A 17,075-nucleotide genomic window follows, 5' to 3' on the forward strand; every position below is an offset into this window, starting at 1 on the left:
CTTCTTCGAATTTCTAGCCCCGATGCCACCCTTGACCTCCGCCTCGCCGCCGTCTGCATTCGACTTTGCACAGGAGCAGGACGACGCGCACGACGAGGGTGCCGTCGATATGGTCGGCCAAGACCAAATCCCCATGCCCTCTCAGACCCCGGCCTCACCTGTCCAGCGCCCCCCGGGAGTCCTGCTTGCACGGCTCCTCGAGTCCCTGTCGGCACAGCTGGTCCGGCTCAACACAGAACCCTGGGACCTGGGCGTGTGGAGCGTGACGGGCTCGACCACTGACTCTGACGAGGTCGATGTACTTGCCGAAGAGGCGCTAACGAATGAAACGCCCGTCTTCAACCCGCTGTTGTCCATCCTCGTCAGCACGGGCAAGTTCTTGGACATCTGCAAACTGTTCATGGCACCCGAGACCAGCGGAGGGGCCGACGAAGCATCAACGGCGACAACTACGGCCGCGGGTTCGGTAATAAGCCCCTCGGACCCAAAGAGAGGATTCTTTTCTACGCACGAGACTGGCGAGGCGAGCCGTCGCACCCAAGACACGCCCAAGCGAGCAGGACGGCCGACCATCCTACCGTCGCTTCCATCTCCCTTCTCCCTGCCTGGCTCCTCTACCCGGATTCCGTCCTCGTCCTCGTCCCTAAAAATGACCAAGACTTCTTCGTGTCCCTCCTTCCTCGCCTCACCGGGGCCGCCGACCGGCCAGGCGACCATGACCGCTGACCAGCTGCTGACTCTGGTCTCGTGCTACCTCCAAGTGGTCACCATCTACAACGACATATTCTCGCACCTACTCTTCCAGCTTGCCCAGCCGCCACCGCCACCGTCGCCCTCTACACAGCACCCGGCGACGGTTGGCTCCATCCCCGCCCGCACAAACACACCCGCCTCGCGACAGCGACACGGCCTCCACACGCAAAAAGCCCAGCTCGCCACACACGGCAGCGCGCCGATGGTGCCCAGCCCGGTTCTGGCGGGGTTCTCTGTGCCGCTCAACGCGGGCCTGCGGATGCGGCTGCTGGTGGAGGTGGTGGAGCACCAGTTCGAGCAGATCGAGCACGCCTTAGGCCTGCCCGGCCCGTACTGCGTGTCGACGAGTCACCCGCAGCAGAGCCAACAACAGCAGCACATGGACACCGGTGGCGGGCTCCTCGCCGGCCGGAAGGCGACGACGCTACTAGAAGCCGCCATGGGCCTGGCGACTAAGATAGACGATGCTGACAAACATGCCGGCTGCGATAGCATCCGAGTCGTCGCGTCGCTACGGGGAAACCTTGGAAAGGCACAGCGAGTGCGGAGGCGTGGGGGCTACGGACTGGGGGCGACGATATAGACGGTCGGGGATATTTTCTTACGATAAGACAAGACAGAAGAGTAGCACTAACGCGGGGGCGCACCTAACAGACTGGAGAGATGGTACGCCGAGCTTCGAGAGCAGCGCCCTGGCCTGTCTCGTGCAGTCATGCATGTAAATGTTGAAATACTAGAGTCGGACGACGAAATCCTATCTCACTCGGAGCCCTGCAGGTCGAGATCGGTTCGTCCCACCAAGCGATTTGTCCGTCTGTCTGTCTGACGTCCGTCTGTGGTGCAGTGGTCAAACGCCAATAAGTCCAACATCGCCAGTCTCGCAAACACAAAAGGGGGTTATTGGGCAACCTCGTCAATTTTACATCGGAAAGGAGGGGCACGCGATAGCTCGATGTCAGCAGATCCACAGACGACCCTTGATCTCGGTAATTTTGGCATTGGTTCAAGATTCTTATTACGGGCCTGTCACACCCAATGGTGTGAGGTAGGGATGAAACGACCCCCAACTCGTACTCGGCCACACCTCAACCTTATGTTCTGCACAAGTACGACGGCTCTATCCATGCCCTGGCATTTTGACTGAGACAAAAACCTAGGTGTTTACAGCTACGGGACAAAGCTACCCGTATTGTGCTGTTTTCCACCTCCATTTGTCAAGTCACGCCGCGTAGAGCGGCGAACGCTTGATGATATCTGCGGCTTGCTCTGCGATGGCGTACAGTGTGGCGGTAGGGTGCCCGCTGACAGGGAACGGGTTGACAGACATATCGACGACGCGCTCCCGTCTTCCACAACCACTCGGCCAGCTTACCGGTCCGGATCTGCGTCGCGAGGTCAAAGTCGACGAGGTTGAAACGCGGGTCGATCCCGGGCTCGTTGATCTTGGAGACGTTCGCTGAGGCCAGGTGGACGCTGCGGCGCGAGAAGGGATACAAGGTTCAGAACCGCGTCACCAGCGTGTCGCCACCCATGACCTGCACCACATACTCGGCCAGCGTCGTCGTCGTCCCAGACACCAGGTCGTGCTGCGCCCGCAGGACCGTCTCGACGGCGGTCGGGTGCCTCCGTCAGACGGCCGTCCAGGGGCTCTTGTTCAGCAGCGCGCCGGCGTCGCCCGATGCCGAGACGGTCTGGTCGGCCCAGGGCGGCAGCTCGTCGTGGGTGCTACTAGCAATCTCGGCGAGGTCGCTGCCGAATATGTCGGCCGAGCTGGCGAAGGTCTGTGAGTTGGCGACGCTAGTAGCTTCTGCCGTCGCGCTGTAGAGCAACGCGTTGTTTTACTGCTCCTGGAAGTTCTCGACGCCTTTGGTGCGAATAATGCCGCCTCTTTCCCTGCCTTGGGCTTCTTATTGAGACTCGGGCGGCGTGTCGGCCCAGACCAGGCGACGAGTCGCCCCTCGAATGATCTTCAGGTTCGGCCTGCCCTCCACGGGGTGCCAGTACGCCCGAGCCGCGTCAAAGCGGACGTCGTGCGGCCCGGGTCGACGTTGTGCGGGAACCCGAGCTTCTCCCACGACTTGCGAACCGTTGGCGTGAGCGTCATGCTGCCAAAGGCGGTGGCGTAGCCAGTGCGGACGGGGCCCGAGTCGCCGTGCATGGATGCGTCCAAGGTCACCCCCGCTGCCTGCAGCCCCAGGCCGGGCTTGGTGAAGTTTTTGGGCTCCTTGTTGTAAGGTTATAAGCTGGCTCAGTTCCAGCCCGCGTTCCCGAGCCTCTCCCAGTCGTCCAGCTCGGCCTCGTTGCCACGGATGTACGCCATGCCTAGCCGCCGGGACGGATTGATGTCCATGAACATCATAGAACAAACCCACCGCCCCCAAAATTCTGCATGGGATGGCATGGACGACATTATCAGTAGGTAGGGGTGATGATTACATACCGTTGATGGCGCTGGTTCCCCCGATCGCCTTGCCCTGGCGATAGACCAACTGCTTGTTGTTTCTACCGGGCTGGGGCACCGTCTGGTATGCCCAGTCGATCTTTCGTCTTGTCGGAGCGGAGGAGCGAGGCAGCCCGATGGGGGCTCTAACTGCCGGCCAACAAGGCATCCTCCCGATTGGATGCCCCAGCCAGCGGCGGCAGGCACGCACGCAAATGTCCGAACACGGCACGCAAAACACCATGGGGACAGCCAACCACATGGCACAAATATAGGCCCGTTTTGCGCCGACTCCGAGGCTCAAGAAAAAGGCTAAACGAAGCGTCCTCGCGCGCTGCCCCCATCTTCTCGAAACAAAACATGCCGCCTCAGTTTAGTTGCTGCATGCTCGCTTCCGCATGGCCAGTACAGGTTCCTTCTACTAGCACGCTCCTACCGGCCCGCTCCGGCTTTCAGGTACGACGGCGAGGCAAAGCACACGGGACGTGGAGGAAGAGGCGTTTCTAGCGGCAAACTAAAAACAGCTCCCGACAACCCGACCGACCAATCGCTTACTATTACAGGTTTGGCCTGTTGGAGTTTAGCTAGCCTAACAAAGGCAGCGACTGAGGCCTCGCCAGACACTCTCTCCCACCCCACTCAGACCAGGGGCTACTAGCCAGCCATGGCGACCCAAGCACCACCGGCTTACAACAGCGACACGAAGGCTGGAGACGACGAAGTCAAGGCCGACGAAGGCGTCGCCTCGGGGGACAGTACCGAGAACAGCAACATCAGCAACAAGGCCGCCGGCGACGACAAGGACAAGGCCGACGATGGCCTCACCAACTTCAAGCCCACGCCCCGCTTCTGGGCCATCCCCGTCACCTGCGCCGTCATCGGTCTTCTCAGCGCCCTGGAAAACACCGTCGTCACCACGGCCCTGCCTCATATCGTCGCCGAGCTGGAGATGGGCGAAAACTACGTCTGGATCACCAATGTCTTCTTCCTCACAGGGTATGTCTGTATCTGGCAGGAAGGGATGAAAAGCCGCGCTGATCTTTTCCTCCGTCTGTTACAAACAGGGCCGCCGTCCAGCCGCTTTTCGGCCAACAGGCCAACATCTACGGCCGTAGATGGGTGACCATGGCCATCGTTGCCTTCTTCACGCTCGGCAGTGGCATCAGCGGCGGTGCCACCAACGGCGCCATGCTCATCGCCGGTCGCGCCGTCCAGGGCATCGGCTCGGGAGGCATTTACATCATCATCGATATCATCGTGTCCGACCTGGTGCCGCTGCGTGAGAGAGGCAACTACATGTCTGTCGTCCTCATCGTCTATACAGTCGGCCTGGCCATCGGCCCCTGGGTCGGCGGAATTATCGTCGAGACGACCACCTGGCGCTGGATCTTGTGCTTGACAATTCCGGTCAGTCATTGATGCCCTCCATAGCCACAGGGAGTCGGACCCTTCCCCGCTCAGATTCCAATCAAACCCCGTCGCTGACGCTGACTCGGCTCTAGATTGGCGGCGCGTCCATGATCATGATCTTCCTCTTCCTCCGAACCGCGTACAACCGCGGTGAGACGCACCTTCAGAAGCTGGGGCGCATCGACTACACCGGCAACGTGATCCTGATGGCTTCCACCGTCGCCATTCTCTACACAACCACATATGGCGGCACGACTTACCCGTGGTCATCGGCTCGGATCCTATCGCCGCTCCTAATTGGACTTGCGGGCTTCGCCCTCTTCGGCTTTTACGAGACCAAGGCCAAGGAGCCGGTGATGCCACCCAATCTATTCAGCAGCCGCACCACCCTCGTCATCTTCGTCGCCACCTTCCTCAACTCGACCATGATATACTGGATACTCTTCTTCTTGCCCGTCTACTTCCAGGCCGTGCTCAGCGCGTCGGCGTCCCAGTCGGGCGTCGACATCCTGCCCGTCATCCTCTTCGGCCTGCCCGGCTCCATCGTCGCGGTCACATCAAGCCGTCGACCCAGACTTCTTGCCTTAATCCTATAGCCTCTTTCTTTCTGTCGTATTGAGACCCGCTAAAACAAAGCACCATGTTTGCCGCCAAACACAGATAAAACAACGAGCCCATTACGTTCATCGGCTCCGCCTGCCGCTTCGCAGGCGGCGCCAGCAGCCCATCCAAGCTATAGGAGCTCCTCAAAGAGCCATGCGACGTACTTAGCAATATCCTAGACAGCTGCTTTAGCGCTGACGGCTTCTACTACCCGGACGGGGCGTACTACGGGCGGTCTAACGTTAAGGAGTCGTACCTCATCGAGGACGACGTGCGGGCCTTTGACGCCTAGTTCTTTGGCATTAAGCCCGTTGAGGCCGGCAGTATCGACCCGTAGTAGCGCCTGCTGCTGGAGACGGTGTACGACGCGCTCGAGTCGGCGGGCCAGCCGATGCACAAGCTCCGCGGCAGTGACACGGGCGTGTATGCCGGCCAGATGTGCAACGACTTCGAGCTCCTGTCGTACCGCGACCTCGACGCCCTGCCGACGTACAACGCCACCGGTACGAGCCGCAGCATCCTTGCCAACCGCGTCTCCTACTTCTTCGACTGGCACGGCCCGTCCATGACGCTCGACACGGCCTGCTCGTCCAGCCTGTACGTCGTCTACCTCGCGGCGCAGGCGCTGCGCTCCGGCGAGTCGCGCGCCGCCGTCGCGTGCGGAACCAACCTTATCCTTGGGCCCTAGTTCTTCGTCGGCGAGAGCAAGCTCAACATGTTGTCGCCCGATTCGAGATGCCGCATGTGGGACGATGCGGCCAACGGGTATGCGCGAGGAGACGGTGTTGCTGCCGTTGTCGGTACGTCAACGTGATGATGTCTGATGTGGCTTTTCTTGCCCCAACATTCAGTAAGACTCGACCGCTGATAATAACATGACCACAGTCAAGACGCTTTCAGCCGCACTAGAAGATGGCGACCACATTGACTGTATCATTCGCGAGGTCTGCGTCAACCAGGATGGCACCACAAGCGGCATCACCATGCCCAGGGCAAAGGCGCAAGCCGCGCTCATCCGGCAAACATACACTAAAGCCGGCCTCGACTACCTCGGCGACGGCAGGCCCCAGTACGTCGAGGCCCACGGGACAGGGACGCCGGCCGGGGACCCGATCGAGGCGGAAGCGATCAGCACCGCCTTCTTCCCAGAGGCCCAGGGTGAGGAGGGCGTAAAGCAGCAGCAGCAGCAGCAGCAGCAGCCAATCTATGTCGGCTCGGTCAAGACGCTCCTCAGCCACACTGAGGGAACCGCCGGAGTCGCGGCCCTGATCAAGGCGTCGCTGGCGGTCTAGCACGGCGTCATTCCGCCAAACATGCTCTTCAACCGGCTCAACCCCAAGATCCAACCCTTCTACCACAGCCTCGAGGTCCCGACCTCCCCTCGCGAGTGGCCGGCTTTGCCTGCAGGGTACCCGCACCGTGCCAGCATCAACAGCTTTGGCTTCGGAGGCGCCAACGCGCACGCCGTCATCGAGAGCTACTACATGACGCCGCAAGGTCACGGTTCGCTCGAGATCCAACACGCCCAGGAGGAACAACCTGCACTTCCCCTGGGCCCGTACGTCTTCTCCGCCGCGTCGGAGCAATCCCTCGTTGCGAACCTCGACGCCTACTCTGCATATCTGGCCAGACCAGATGCCACCACGCTGAACCCTCGCGACCTGGCATGAACTCTGCGCCAACGCCGCTCTACTCTTCCATTCAAGATCGCTTTCCCGGCCGGCTCTATCGAGCAGCTCAAAGCCGTCATCGACGCAAAACTGGACGAAGCCAAGTCCAATAAGACTGCGCTGGGACTGAGATCATCGCTGCCGCAGAACAAGCCTCGCCTGCTGTCAATCTTTACTGGTCAAGGTGCGCAGTGTACGCTGGCATGGGCGCTGAGCTGCTCGATCGCTCTCCCATGGCCCGGCAACTCATCGTCCAGCTCGAAGCGCACCTCGCCGCCCTTCCAGAGTCGGAGCGGCCTAGTTGGTCTCTGGAGCAGGAGTTGCGCGCACCCCAGGCCACGTCCCGTCTGAACGAGGCCGCCCTGTCACAGCCTCTCTGCACGGCGCTGCAGATCGTCCAAGTCGACCTCCTGCGCGCCGCTGGCGTCGAGCTCGCGGGAATCGTCGGGCACTCGAGCGGTGAGATCGGTGCCGCATATGCCGCCGGCCTCCTGTCGGCCCGCGACGCGCTGTGCCTACTTCCGCGGTCTGTAAGCGTCCAGCGCTGCCAGCCCCAACGGTGCTCATGTCAAGGGTGCCATGATGGCCGTGGGCACCTCGATGGAGGACGCAGTCGACATTGTTGCCGAGTTCGACGGGGCAGCTACGCTGGCGGCTTGCAACTCGTCGGCCAGCGTCACGCTCTCGGGCGATCAAGACGCCATCGACGAGCTGGCCACCATCTTCGAGGATGAGAAGAAATTCCATCGCAAGCTCAAGGTCGACAAGGCGTACCATTCCAGGCACACGGTGCCCTGCTCGGCACCATACATGGAATCCCTCCGCGGCAACGGCATCAAGGTGCGGACTCCCAGTGGTTCCAAGAAGGGCGGTCGTGTCTGGTACTCGACTGTGTACGAAGGCCTGGAAATGTCTTCTCCCGAGGCGCTCGCGAAGCTGAAAGACGGCAGCTACTGGCGCGACAACATGGTCCGGTCGGTGCTTTTCTACCAGGGTCTGAACAAGGCACTGGCGTCTGGCACGTTTGACCTCGCCCTCGAGATCGGTCCTCACCCGGCCCTCAGGGGCCCGGCAACCCAAACCATCCACGAGGCGCCGAACCGCGAGATCCCCTACCACGGCGTACTTTCCCGCGGCACCACGGCCGACGTGGCCCTCTCTGCTGCTCTCGGCATTCTCTGGAGCCAGGAGAACACGGCTCAGTCGCTGGTCAACCTGGAATCGTCTGAAGCGGCCGCCACCAATAAGAGTGACGGCTACCGTTTGTTAAAGGGGCTGCCAACGTACCGGTGGAACCACGAGCGGACCTACTGGAGGGAGTCGCGGCACTCCCGCCGCCTTCGCACCCGCAAGGCGCGCGTCAACCCAATCCTTGGAGCTGTCGAACCCGAGAGCTCTATGACACAACAACGCTGGCGCAACGTACTCCGAGGACGCGAGATTCCGTGGCTGGCGGGCCATCAACTGCAAGGCCGCACCGTCTTCCCGGCCACCGGATATGTCTCGACGCTGATCGAGGCTGTGCGCCAGCTCCCGCAGGTTGCCGGGGGCACAATTCATCTCATTGATATCTCAAGCTTCTGCATTCTGCAGGCCATGTCGTTCGGCGAAGACGACAGCGGCATCGAGATCCTGTCGACTCTCGAGACCATCCGGAAGGACAATGAGCGTCGGACCATCCGAGCACACTTTACGTATTCCTCGGCTTCCGGGCGGGACCCCAATGATGGCTTCGTCCTGACTGCGAGCGCTGACGTTGAGATCCTGCTTGGCGAGCCCTCCAAGAGCTTGCTACCTGCTCGCCAGGCAGAGCCGCCCAACCTGGTCGACGTGACTGATGACCGCTTCTACGGCACCCTGGCTGATCTCGGATACGGGTACACTGGGCCGTTCCAGGCCTTGTACGGCCTTCGTAGGAAGCTTGGCAAGGCTGTCGCCCAGGTCGCCATCCCGCCATCGGACGAGAGCACGCCTCTCGTCCACCCCGGCACGCTGGACGGCGCCATCCAGGCCATACCCCTTGCCTTCTGCGATCCGGGTGATGGCTAGCTTTGGTCACTGCACGTTCCCACACTCATTGAGCGTATTCGGGTGAACCCATCCGTCTGCGGGCTTGGCTGGGGAGAGGCAGAGTACGTCCACGTGGCCGCCTCCATATCTGAGGCTGAAGAGGCTGATGGGCCAGGCATGGTGGGCGATGTGGACATCTTTGCCGCGCCGAGTGGTGAGGATGGGCCAGTCGAGCACGCTGCCATCCAAGTCCAAGGAGTACGCACCGTCCCTCTTGCTGGCGCCACGGCTGCGGACGACGACATGATATTCGCCAGGATGCGCTGGGCCAACGGCATTCCTGGCGGTGACGCGATGGACTTTGATGCCGAGACGACGCCGCTCGAGCGAGACCTCGTCGAGGCTGCCGAGCGGGCCGCCATCTTCTACCGGTGCAAGTTTGAGCGGCATCTGGCCCCTGACCACCCTGCAAGAAGCCATCCAACGTACAGCAAGTACCCCGCCTTTGGGCGGCCCACATGGACGGGCTTCGGGCCCAGGGCCGCTCCAGATACAAGCATGCTCGCAAGGAGTGGGCCGACGACACTCTAGACGATGTCCTCACCGCTACTGAGCCCTTCAAGAACTACATCGAGGTCCGCATCATCCACAAGGTCGGCGAGATTATGTCTCGCGTCTTTGACGGTGAGGATGTCGTTCCGGAGGAGCAACCGATCCCCTCCGAGCTTCTGGCAGAGTACTATGCCGACGCCGTCGGCGTGCATCCCTCTGGTCAGTGGCTGGGCCGAGGTGTGAAGCAGCTCGCCCACCGCTACCCGAACATGAACATCCTCGAAGTCGGCGCCGGGACCGGAGCCGCGACTGGGCGCATCCTGAACCACATCGGAGCCTAGGGGTTCTCGTCGTATACCTACACGGACATCTCGGCCGACTTCTTCGAAGAGGCCACCTCCATCTTTGCACCCTACAAGAAACGTATGACTTTCAAGACACTTGACGCTGCGCGAGACTCGGTTTCCCAGGGGTACACTCCCAGGTTGTACGGTCTAGTTGTTATGTCGGCCGTCATCCACGCGACGCCGAGACTAGAGCAGACTCTACGCAATCTTCGTCGTCTCCTACGCCCCGGCGGCTTCCTCATCATCAACGAATCCACCAGCAGCGCCTGGGCCCGCGACGGCTTCGTCTTTGGCACAATGCCGGGCTGGTGGTCAGGCGCCGAGGAAGGCCGTGCCCTCTCTCCACTCGTGCCGCCCGAGCACTGGGACGAGGTGTTAAGGAACAGCGGTTTCTCGGGCGTCGACACCATCACGCCTGACACGTTCCAGGAGGCGCACTCTAACGTCGTTTTCGTCTCGCAAGCCGTCGACGACACGGTCTCGTTCCTGCGCGAGCCGCTGTCGGCCCCCCTCCCCGCCACAGTCTACGCAGGAGGCGACGGCGCAAGTCTGGAGGACCTGGTCATCATCGGCGGGTCTACGCTCCGTATGGGTCGCGTCGTGTCGGACCTGAAGCGAGTCCTTGGGGCTCACGTCTCAGGCAGCATCACCGCTTTTAAGAGCCTGCTGGACCTGCCCGTAGACTTCAACCCGTCGCCGGACGCCTGCGTGCTGGACATGTCGGGGCTTGACGTCCCCGTGTTCAAGGATCTGATAGCCGCCGGTTTCGACGCGCTCAAACGGCTCGTGGCCGTCGAGCATACCCTCCTCTGGGTCACGCGCGGCAAGCTGGCAGGCGACCCCGCGGCCAGCATGAGCGTGGGATTCCTACGCACCGCCACCCACGAGGTGCCTGGCCTGCGTGTGCAGTGCGTCGACCTCGACCCCGGCTCCGGCAACGGCCAGGTGGATGCCTCTGTCCTTGCAGAGACGCTGCAGCGGTTCTGGCACCTCGCACGGATCTAGGATTCACTAGACGCTCCGCCATCACTGTGGTTCATTGAGCTCGAGATCACCGTGGACGCCGAGGGCCGTCAGCTGGTGCCGCGCTACCTGCCTGACGTTGACGCCAACGACCGGTTCAACTTGGCCAGGAGGACCGTCACGCGCGAGCTGGATGTGCGCGAGGCTGCCGCCGCAGTGGAGAAGGACAAGACTGGTGGCTACCAGGTCGTCGACGCCTCTCTGCTCCGGGATGCGAACAAGCTGGCTTCCGAGTCGGGCAGCAACGCTACGAAGCTAGGTGCAACGAGCGCAATCATCCCCCCGGTCAATACTCCGCTTGGCCCGCTCTTCTTGACTATGGGTCTGGAGGACGACGGCTCTGCCATCTCCGGAAACCGGAAGTCTGCAGAATCGCGTCGCTTCCTGGCCCTGGCCGAGTCTCTGGTGTCCAGAGTCAGCGTCCCTATTTCAGCTACCGTTCTCCTCGCCAAGCAGGATCATGACGCCTCGTCGTTGGGAAGCAGTGAGGACGCAAACCTCCTACTGGTCCGGGTTACCGCCAACCTCTTCGCCGAGTCTGCGCTCCAGGGTCTCGTTCCGGGTCAAGAGGTCGCTTTCCACAACGCCACGGGCGGTCTTGGGACGGCGGGCGGCGGAGCAAGGTCTCAACGCCATCTTTACGACCAGCGCTGAGGCAACCGGTGGAAACGAAGCCATCTCGATCTCGGCTTTCATGCCGGCAAGGGAGATGCGGTCTCTGCTGCCTAGGGACCTGGCTCGCTTCGTCGTCGCATCGCCCGAAGACCCGGAGGCCGAGAGAATTGCGGAGGTGCTCCCGGTCAACTGCCGCGTCGAGCATCTGACGGCCTTCCAGGGCAAACCCCTGTACGCTGCCATGTCTCCTTACCGTTCCGCAACGGAGAGAGCCCAAGGAATGCTTGGAGACACCCTCCGGCGGGCCTTGAAGCATGCGCAAGAGGACCTCAAGACGTCCGTCAATGTCGCGGTCAACACTGTCAGCAGCAGCGACTTGGTTGCCGCCGCGCAACTCAGGACGGGGAACATTGAAGCTGGCTCCGCGCTCCGGGGCGCTCTCGCGGTGCTCGACTGGCAAGCTTCCCCGATTGTGCAAGCTCGCGTCAGCCGGCTGGACACCAAGCCCGTCTTCAAGGCAGACAGGACCTATTGGCTGGTGGGACTTTCGGGCAGTCTGGGCCTGTCCATTTGCGATTGGATGATTGCGAAGGGTGCCAAGTACATCGTCATCACCAGCAGGAGCCCCCATGTTGAGGCAGCTGGGAGGAGAGTTGCCGGAAGAAGGGCGCAATCGTAAAGATCTTTTCCAAGTGAGTTTCTCATTCTTCTCTCCGCCCCCCCCTTGAAGCGAGCAGTTTCAGCTCTGCCTGGAACGATTTACTGACATGTTTCTTGCCAGTGATGTCACCGACGGCGACGCTGTCGGGACCTTGTACAAGACCATCTGCGTCACTCTCCCCACCCTCGCTGGAGTCATGATGGGAGCCATGGTCCTCAGGGACCGGCTCATCCGCGACATGACATTTGAAGAGATGAAGACCGTTCTTGGGCCCAAGGTGGACGGCAGTCGCCATCTCGACCGCCTCCTTGGCGACCGTCCTCTAGACTTCTTTGTGTACTTCTCTTCCATGATGCAGATTGTGGGTAATCTCGGGCAAGCCAATTATACCACTGCCAACGCCTCCTTCACCGGTTTCGCTACACGGCGTCGGAGGCGGGGCCTGGCAGCCAGCGTCGTCGATATCGGCGCCGTCTCTGGCGCCGGTGTCTTTGCGCGCGGGGCCGGAAACGGCGGCGACTTTAACCTGCTCCTTGCTGGCCTGCGTCGCGTCTCCGAGGTTGATGTGTACCAAGTCCTAACTCCGGGTATGCCCACCTGCCGCTGGAGCCCGGCGAGGAGCCGGCGATCGGGATCGGGATGCGGTTCGCCTCGCCCGGCGAGCCCTCCCTGCCCAGGTGGTTCGGCGACCCGAAATTCGCGGGCTTCATCCTCCGCGACCAGGACGAGGACGCGGATCACGGCCCCGCAAACAAAAGCGGTGGCTCCGTGCAAGAGAGGCTGCTCTGGGCACAGAACAAGGCGCAGGTCTTTGAGGCCTTAGAGGTAAGCTAACACCCGGGGCCCTTGCGAGCACCTGGGAGGAAGAATTGAAACAACGTGAGCCTGAAATAACGCTCTATGAACAGACTCGTTCCTCGCCAAGGTCCGGCCGATGCTGCAGATCGAGGACGCCAACGACGACTCGCTCATGCGAATACGCAGCGACGAGATCGGCATGGACTCGCTCATCGCCGTCGACCTCCGCTCCTGGTTCCTTAAGCAGCTCTCCGTCAGCATTCCTGTCCTCAAAATACTCAACGGAGTGTCGATTATGGAGCTTGTCGAGGAGGCGGTGGCCTCACTCAGCGCCGCCGTTTAGAAAGAACCTGCCAGAATACCTGTGGTGGCCAAACTGTTGACACTCGAAAGATCTCTAAGCCTCTCGCACACCCAGTCCATGTTCTGGGTGATCCACTCGCTGCTCCAGGATAAGACCACCCTCAACCACACGGGCTACATTCGCATGACGGGGCGGGTGCGGGTGCAGGACCTCAAGGCGGCTTTCCAGCAGATCTGTAATCGCCACGAGAGCATGCGCGCCTGCTTCTATCTGGACGAGTATAACAAGGACGACCGCAACGACGAAGCAGCCGGACAGGGGCACATGATCATGGAGTGTATTCTCAAAATTGGCAGGCTGGAGCTGGAGCACAGGGAGATAGGAAGCTACAAGGAGGTGGAGGAGGAATTTGATCGATTGAGGAACCATGTTTACGACCTTTCTCGGGGCGAGTCCATGCGACTCATCCTTCTGACGAGGACCGATTCCCCGACCGAGGAATTACTTGATGATCGAGGCGCACCACATCAACTTCGACGGGGTGTGCACCCAGATCCTCTTGCGCGACCTCGAGGCCTTCTACACCCGCCGGGCACACCTGACGCTGAGTCCCGCGGCCAAGCAGTACAGCTCCTTTATCGCCTTGCAACGGGAAGACGAGACGACGGGGGCGTGGGACGGCGACCTTGCCTTTTGGCGTCGCGAGTTTGCCACCATCCCCGAGCCGCTGCCGCTGACGCGCGCGAGGGTGGCGGCACGGAAGCCTCTACTGCGGTACGATGTGCACCGCTTGGACTTCAGGCTTGATCCATCCCTGGCGGAGCGAGTAAGGGCTGTGGTGCGCCAGCACAGAGTCACGGCTTTCCATTTTTACCTCGCTGCGTTCCGCGTCGTCTTGCAGCGGTTCCTCAGTCTCGGCGTCCGCGATGGCCGGCAAAGCGGAGGCAAGGAGACTGCCGCCGCCGACGACGATAGTGATATCTGCATCGGCATCGCGGAGTCCAACAGGCATGACGAGGAGACGCTCGGCAGCCTTGGCCCCTACCTTAACCTCCTCGCCCTGCGGTTCCGCGACCGCCCCGCGACGTTCGCCTCGGCGCTCGCCTCGGCGCGCGACAAGACCTTTGCGGCCCTGGGCCACGCCGCGGTGCCCTTCGACGCCGTCCTGCGCGCCCTCCGCGTGCACCGCGACATGTCGCACGCGCCGCTGTTTCAGGCCTTCCTCGACTACCGCCTCGGCTTCCCCAAGCAGCAGCCGTTTGCGGACTGCACGCTCGAGGTGTTGCGGTTCGAACCGGGACGGACGGCGTACGACCTGAGCGTCGACGTCATCGACAACCCCCTATACAACGACGCCAGCGCCCCCGGCGGCAAAGGCGGGGGTGATGCGCTGCTGTCTGTGTTTGGGCAGGCTGCGCTCTACGAGCAGGACGACGTTCGCATCTTTGCCGCCTGCTTCGAGGACGTGATCAGGGAGTTTGCCGAAGAGCCGAGCAGGAGCTTGTCGGTTGGGCTTGGGAGCGAGTGGAGCTATCGTGATGCCGACGTGGCCAAGGCATTAGAGCTCAGCAGAGGTCCGCACAGCATCTCCGCGACTTGACCGGTTCTTGTGGCCGTGAACTAACAACATACAGGTCCCGCATATGAAACACAATGGCCCGGCACGTTGGCACACCGGCTCGACGACATGGTCGCCGCGCATGCAGACAAGGTAGCTGTGAAGCTTGCGGCCGCCGGCGGCAATGGTGGCAGCCTCACGTACAAGCAGCTCGATGACAAGACGAACGCCATCGCGGCCGCACTGATGGAGAACGGCGTGTCCAGGGGCCGGTACGTTGCCGTCCACCAGGAGCCAACACCGGACTGGATCTGCTCAATGTTGGCCATTCTCAAGATCGGAGCCGTCTACGTGCCGCTGGATCCAGGCACGCCAGCTGCCCGGCTCGCCATGGTTGTGGCCACATGCCATCCTGCTGCCCTGCTCGTGGACAGAACCACAGGGCCCAGCTGCGCCTTCGAAGTCCCAACCGCGATCGACGTTTCAACGGTCCCTGTATCCAACGTCCGCCGGATACAGACCGTGCCAGATGCCCACGAACCGGCCATCGCCCTCCACACCAGTGGCGCCACGGGAACCCCCAAGGTCATTGTCCTGACACACGCCAACTTTGCCCACGAGATCGAAACCTCGGCCAATACCTACGGGCTGGACTCCAACGTCACCGTCCTCCAGCAGAGCGCATTCGGTTTCGACATGTCGGTCCTGCAAACCTTGCTCGCCTTGGCTCTGGGAGGGACACTCGTCATGGTGCCGCGCGAGCTTCGGGGAGACGCCGTCGCCATGACCGAGTTCATCGTCAGTCACAAGGTCACGTACACCTGCGCGACCCCGACCGAGTACAGCAGCTGGCTCCGGCACGGCGACTGCGCGGCTCTGCGGCGCTCCCACTGGACCGTCGCGCTCAGCGGCGGGGAGGCCGTCAGCCATTCACTCCCCGATGGCCTCCGCGAGCACCTCGGCGCCAAGTCGGACATGCGGATGTTCAACGGCTACGGCCCCGCCAAGACGACTTGCTGCTCCGCCTCGACTGAGCTCGCGCTCCGTGGCGGCGCATCCAAGCTTCCGGCCACGACCCCGGCCGGACCCGCCTGTCCCACCGAGTGCGTCTACATCCTCGACGAGGAGATGCGTCCGCTGCCGCTAGGCCACCCTGGCGAGATTTGCATCGCTGGCGTTGCCGTGGCTAACGGATATCTTGGCAACGAAGCACTCACCAGCCGAGCATTCGTTCGGGATTCCTTCGCCACTGAAGAGTACATACGCAAGGGATGGTCAACAATGTTTCGCACGGGAGATAGGGGCCGCCTCCTGCCCGACGGGTCCCTTGTCCTTGAGGGACGGATTGGCGATGACACCCAGATTAAGATTCGCGGGGTCCGTATCGACCTGCGGGACATTGAGCAGACCATCGTCCAGGCTTCTGGGTGCGCCATTGCGAAGGCGGTTGCTGTCGCGCGCACGACGTCGAATTCGTCCGCTGCAGAGGGCACCTCTGATTCCCAGTTTATTGTTGGCTATGTCGTCTTGGATGCCGGGTTCCTCAAGCATCAGCTACTGGAAGGGCCAACCGGGGCGACATCTAGTGAACAAGCATACCTGGCTCACCTCCTCGCAGGCCTGCCGCTCCCGCGTACCATCTGCCCCAGCATGCTGATTTCGATCGACAAAGTGCCGCTCACCACTTCCGGGAAGATGGACCGACGTGCGCTGGCGGCCCTGCCTCTCGACCGATCCTCTTCAACCGCCGCGCGCCGACAGATTGAGCAGACCGAGCCCCTGACAGACATGGAGCTGCGCACCCAGGCCATATGGGAACTAGTCTTGGACTTTCAGGGCCATCATTTCAACGACCCTCAAGAGTCGGCCCCCGTCGTCACGTCAGACACCGACTTCTTCCACGTGGGCGGGACATCAATGCTGCTCCTGGAGCTGAGGGAGCGGATCAAAAGACAGCTGAGACTCTCCGTGCCGCTGATGCAGCTGTTTGAGCACAGCACGCTGGGCGCCATGGCAACCCTTCTTGCTGAGCAGGAGGCGAAGGCCCGGGCAGACATCGAATGGGAGTCCGAGGCGACTCCTTCTGATGAGCTTCGCACGCTGGCGCAAACTGTCCTCCTGCGCAGCATCATGCCCGGAAGTTTCCCACGGGCCGAGCGAGACCAAGACGGTGGTGCTCACAGGGGCATCGGGTATTCTCGGACGACAGGTGCTCAACCGCCTCCTGGCCGCTCAGAAGACCGGTGACGTCGGCAAGATTATATGCGTCGCGCTGCGCCGGGTCGAATCTCGCATCTCCTCGGGTGTGCTGCCCGCCCCGACGACACCCGG

At 61.8% G+C, this 17,075-nt stretch overlaps 12 protein-coding genes across 12 annotated transcripts; all 12 read left to right on the plus strand.

Moving 5' to 3' along the window:
- The first annotated feature begins 13 nt into the window (after positions 1 to 13).
- JDV02_005572 (uncharacterized protein) lies at positions 14 to 1,527 on the plus strand. Its single transcript, XM_047986884.1, has one exon. It carries the CDS (start codon positions 23 to 25, stop codon positions 1,334 to 1,336), a length of 1,314 nt encoding a protein of 437 aa, XP_047842868.1. The 5' UTR covers positions 14 to 22; the 3' UTR covers positions 1,337 to 1,527.
- A 756-nt stretch (positions 1,528 to 2,283) lies between these two features.
- Positions 2,284 to 2,577, plus strand: JDV02_005573 (Choline dehydrogenase; the record flags this gene model as incomplete). Its single annotated transcript, XM_047986885.1, has 1 exon — positions 2,284 to 2,577. The coding sequence occupies one exon, from the start codon at positions 2,284 to 2,286 to the stop codon at positions 2,575 to 2,577; it is 294 nt and encodes a 97-aa protein (XP_047842869.1).
- Positions 2,578 to 3,857: 1,280 nt separating this feature from the next.
- JDV02_005574 (uncharacterized protein) lies at positions 3,858 to 5,199 on the plus strand (the record flags this gene model as incomplete). Its single annotated transcript, XM_047986886.1, has 3 exons — positions 3,858 to 4,189; positions 4,258 to 4,600; positions 4,696 to 5,199. 3 exons carry the CDS (start codon positions 3,858 to 3,860, stop codon positions 5,197 to 5,199), a joined length of 1,179 nt encoding a protein of 392 aa, XP_047842870.1.
- A 398-nt stretch (positions 5,200 to 5,597) lies between these two features.
- Positions 5,598 to 5,894, plus strand: JDV02_005575 (uncharacterized protein; the record flags this gene model as incomplete). The annotated part of the gene is made up of 1 exon (XM_047986887.1): positions 5,598 to 5,894. The coding sequence occupies one exon, from the start codon at positions 5,598 to 5,600 to the stop codon at positions 5,892 to 5,894; it is 297 nt and encodes a 98-aa protein (XP_047842871.1).
- Positions 5,871 to 6,581, plus strand: JDV02_005576 (putative PKS/NRPS-like protein biosynthetic cluster). Its single transcript, XM_047986888.1, has 2 exons — positions 5,871 to 6,006; positions 6,092 to 6,581. Exons 1-2 carry the CDS (start codon positions 5,922 to 5,924, stop codon positions 6,496 to 6,498), a joined length of 492 nt encoding a protein of 163 aa, XP_047842872.1. The 5' UTR covers positions 5,871 to 5,921; the 3' UTR covers positions 6,499 to 6,581.
- JDV02_005577 (uncharacterized protein) lies at positions 6,520 to 6,876 on the plus strand (the record flags this gene model as incomplete). Its single annotated transcript, XM_047986889.1, has 1 exon — positions 6,520 to 6,876. The coding sequence occupies one exon, from the start codon at positions 6,520 to 6,522 to the stop codon at positions 6,874 to 6,876; it is 357 nt and encodes a 118-aa protein (XP_047842873.1).
- Positions 6,877 to 7,079: 203 nt separating this feature from the next.
- Positions 7,080 to 8,925, plus strand: JDV02_005578 (putative PKS/NRPS-like protein biosynthetic cluster; the record flags this gene model as incomplete). The annotated part of the gene is made up of 2 exons (XM_047986890.1): positions 7,080 to 7,406; positions 7,450 to 8,925. 2 exons carry the CDS (start codon positions 7,080 to 7,082, stop codon positions 8,923 to 8,925), a joined length of 1,803 nt encoding a protein of 600 aa, XP_047842874.1.
- Positions 8,926 to 8,965: 40 nt separating this feature from the next.
- Positions 8,966 to 10,790, plus strand: JDV02_005579 (putative secondary metabolism biosynthetic enzyme; the record flags this gene model as incomplete). Its single annotated transcript, XM_047986891.1, has 3 exons — positions 8,966 to 9,323; positions 9,437 to 9,722; positions 9,780 to 10,790. The coding sequence occupies exons 1-3, from the start codon at positions 9,064 to 9,066 to the stop codon at positions 10,788 to 10,790; spliced, it is 1,557 nt and encodes a 518-aa protein (XP_047842875.1). The 5' UTR covers positions 8,966 to 9,063.
- A 336-nt stretch (positions 10,791 to 11,126) lies between these two features.
- On the plus strand, positions 11,127 to 11,462 carry JDV02_005580 (uncharacterized protein; the record flags this gene model as incomplete). Its single annotated transcript, XM_047986892.1, has 1 exon — positions 11,127 to 11,462. One exon carries the CDS (start codon positions 11,127 to 11,129, stop codon positions 11,460 to 11,462), a length of 336 nt encoding a protein of 111 aa, XP_047842876.1.
- Positions 11,463 to 11,517: 55 nt separating this feature from the next.
- On the plus strand, positions 11,518 to 12,102 carry JDV02_005581 (uncharacterized protein; the record flags this gene model as incomplete). Its single annotated transcript, XM_047986893.1, has 1 exon — positions 11,518 to 12,102. One exon carries the CDS (start codon positions 11,518 to 11,520, stop codon positions 12,100 to 12,102), a length of 585 nt encoding a protein of 194 aa, XP_047842877.1.
- A 1,201-nt stretch (positions 12,103 to 13,303) lies between these two features.
- Positions 13,304 to 13,568, plus strand: JDV02_005582 (uncharacterized protein; the record flags this gene model as incomplete). The annotated part of the gene is given in 2 exon segments (XM_047986894.1): positions 13,304 to 13,523; positions 13,543 to 13,568. The coding sequence occupies 2 exon segments, from the start codon at positions 13,304 to 13,306 to the stop codon at positions 13,566 to 13,568; spliced, it is 246 nt and encodes an 81-aa protein (XP_047842878.1).
- A 126-nt stretch (positions 13,569 to 13,694) lies between these two features.
- Positions 13,695 to 16,991, plus strand: JDV02_005583 (putative NRPS-like protein biosynthetic cluster; the record flags this gene model as incomplete). Its single annotated transcript, XM_047986895.1, has 2 exons — positions 13,695 to 14,760; positions 14,821 to 16,991. 2 exons carry the CDS (start codon positions 13,695 to 13,697, stop codon positions 16,989 to 16,991), a joined length of 3,237 nt encoding a protein of 1,078 aa, XP_047842879.1.
- Positions 16,992 to 17,075: the final 84 nt, after the last annotated feature.

This window comes from Purpureocillium takamizusanense, chromosome 4 (genome assembly GCF_022605165.1).
Source record: "Purpureocillium takamizusanense chromosome 4, complete sequence".
NCBI lineage: Eukaryota > Fungi > Ascomycota > Sordariomycetes > Hypocreales > Ophiocordycipitaceae > Purpureocillium > Purpureocillium takamizusanense.

Excerpts from the sequence above, each read along its gene's own strand:
- JDV02_005572 (XM_047986884.1), top strand. The coding sequence starts at position 23 with ATGCCACCCTTGACCTCCGCCTCGCCGCCGTCTGCATTCGACTTTGCA.
- JDV02_005576 (XM_047986888.1), top strand. The coding sequence starts at position 5,922 with ATGTTGTCGCCCGATTCGAGATGCCGCATGTGGGACGATGCGGCCAAC. Across the intron at positions 6,007-6,091 it reads CGGTGTTGCTGCCGTTGTCG|TCAAGACGCTTTCAGCCGCA; the intron begins GTACGTCAACGT and ends ACATGACCACAG.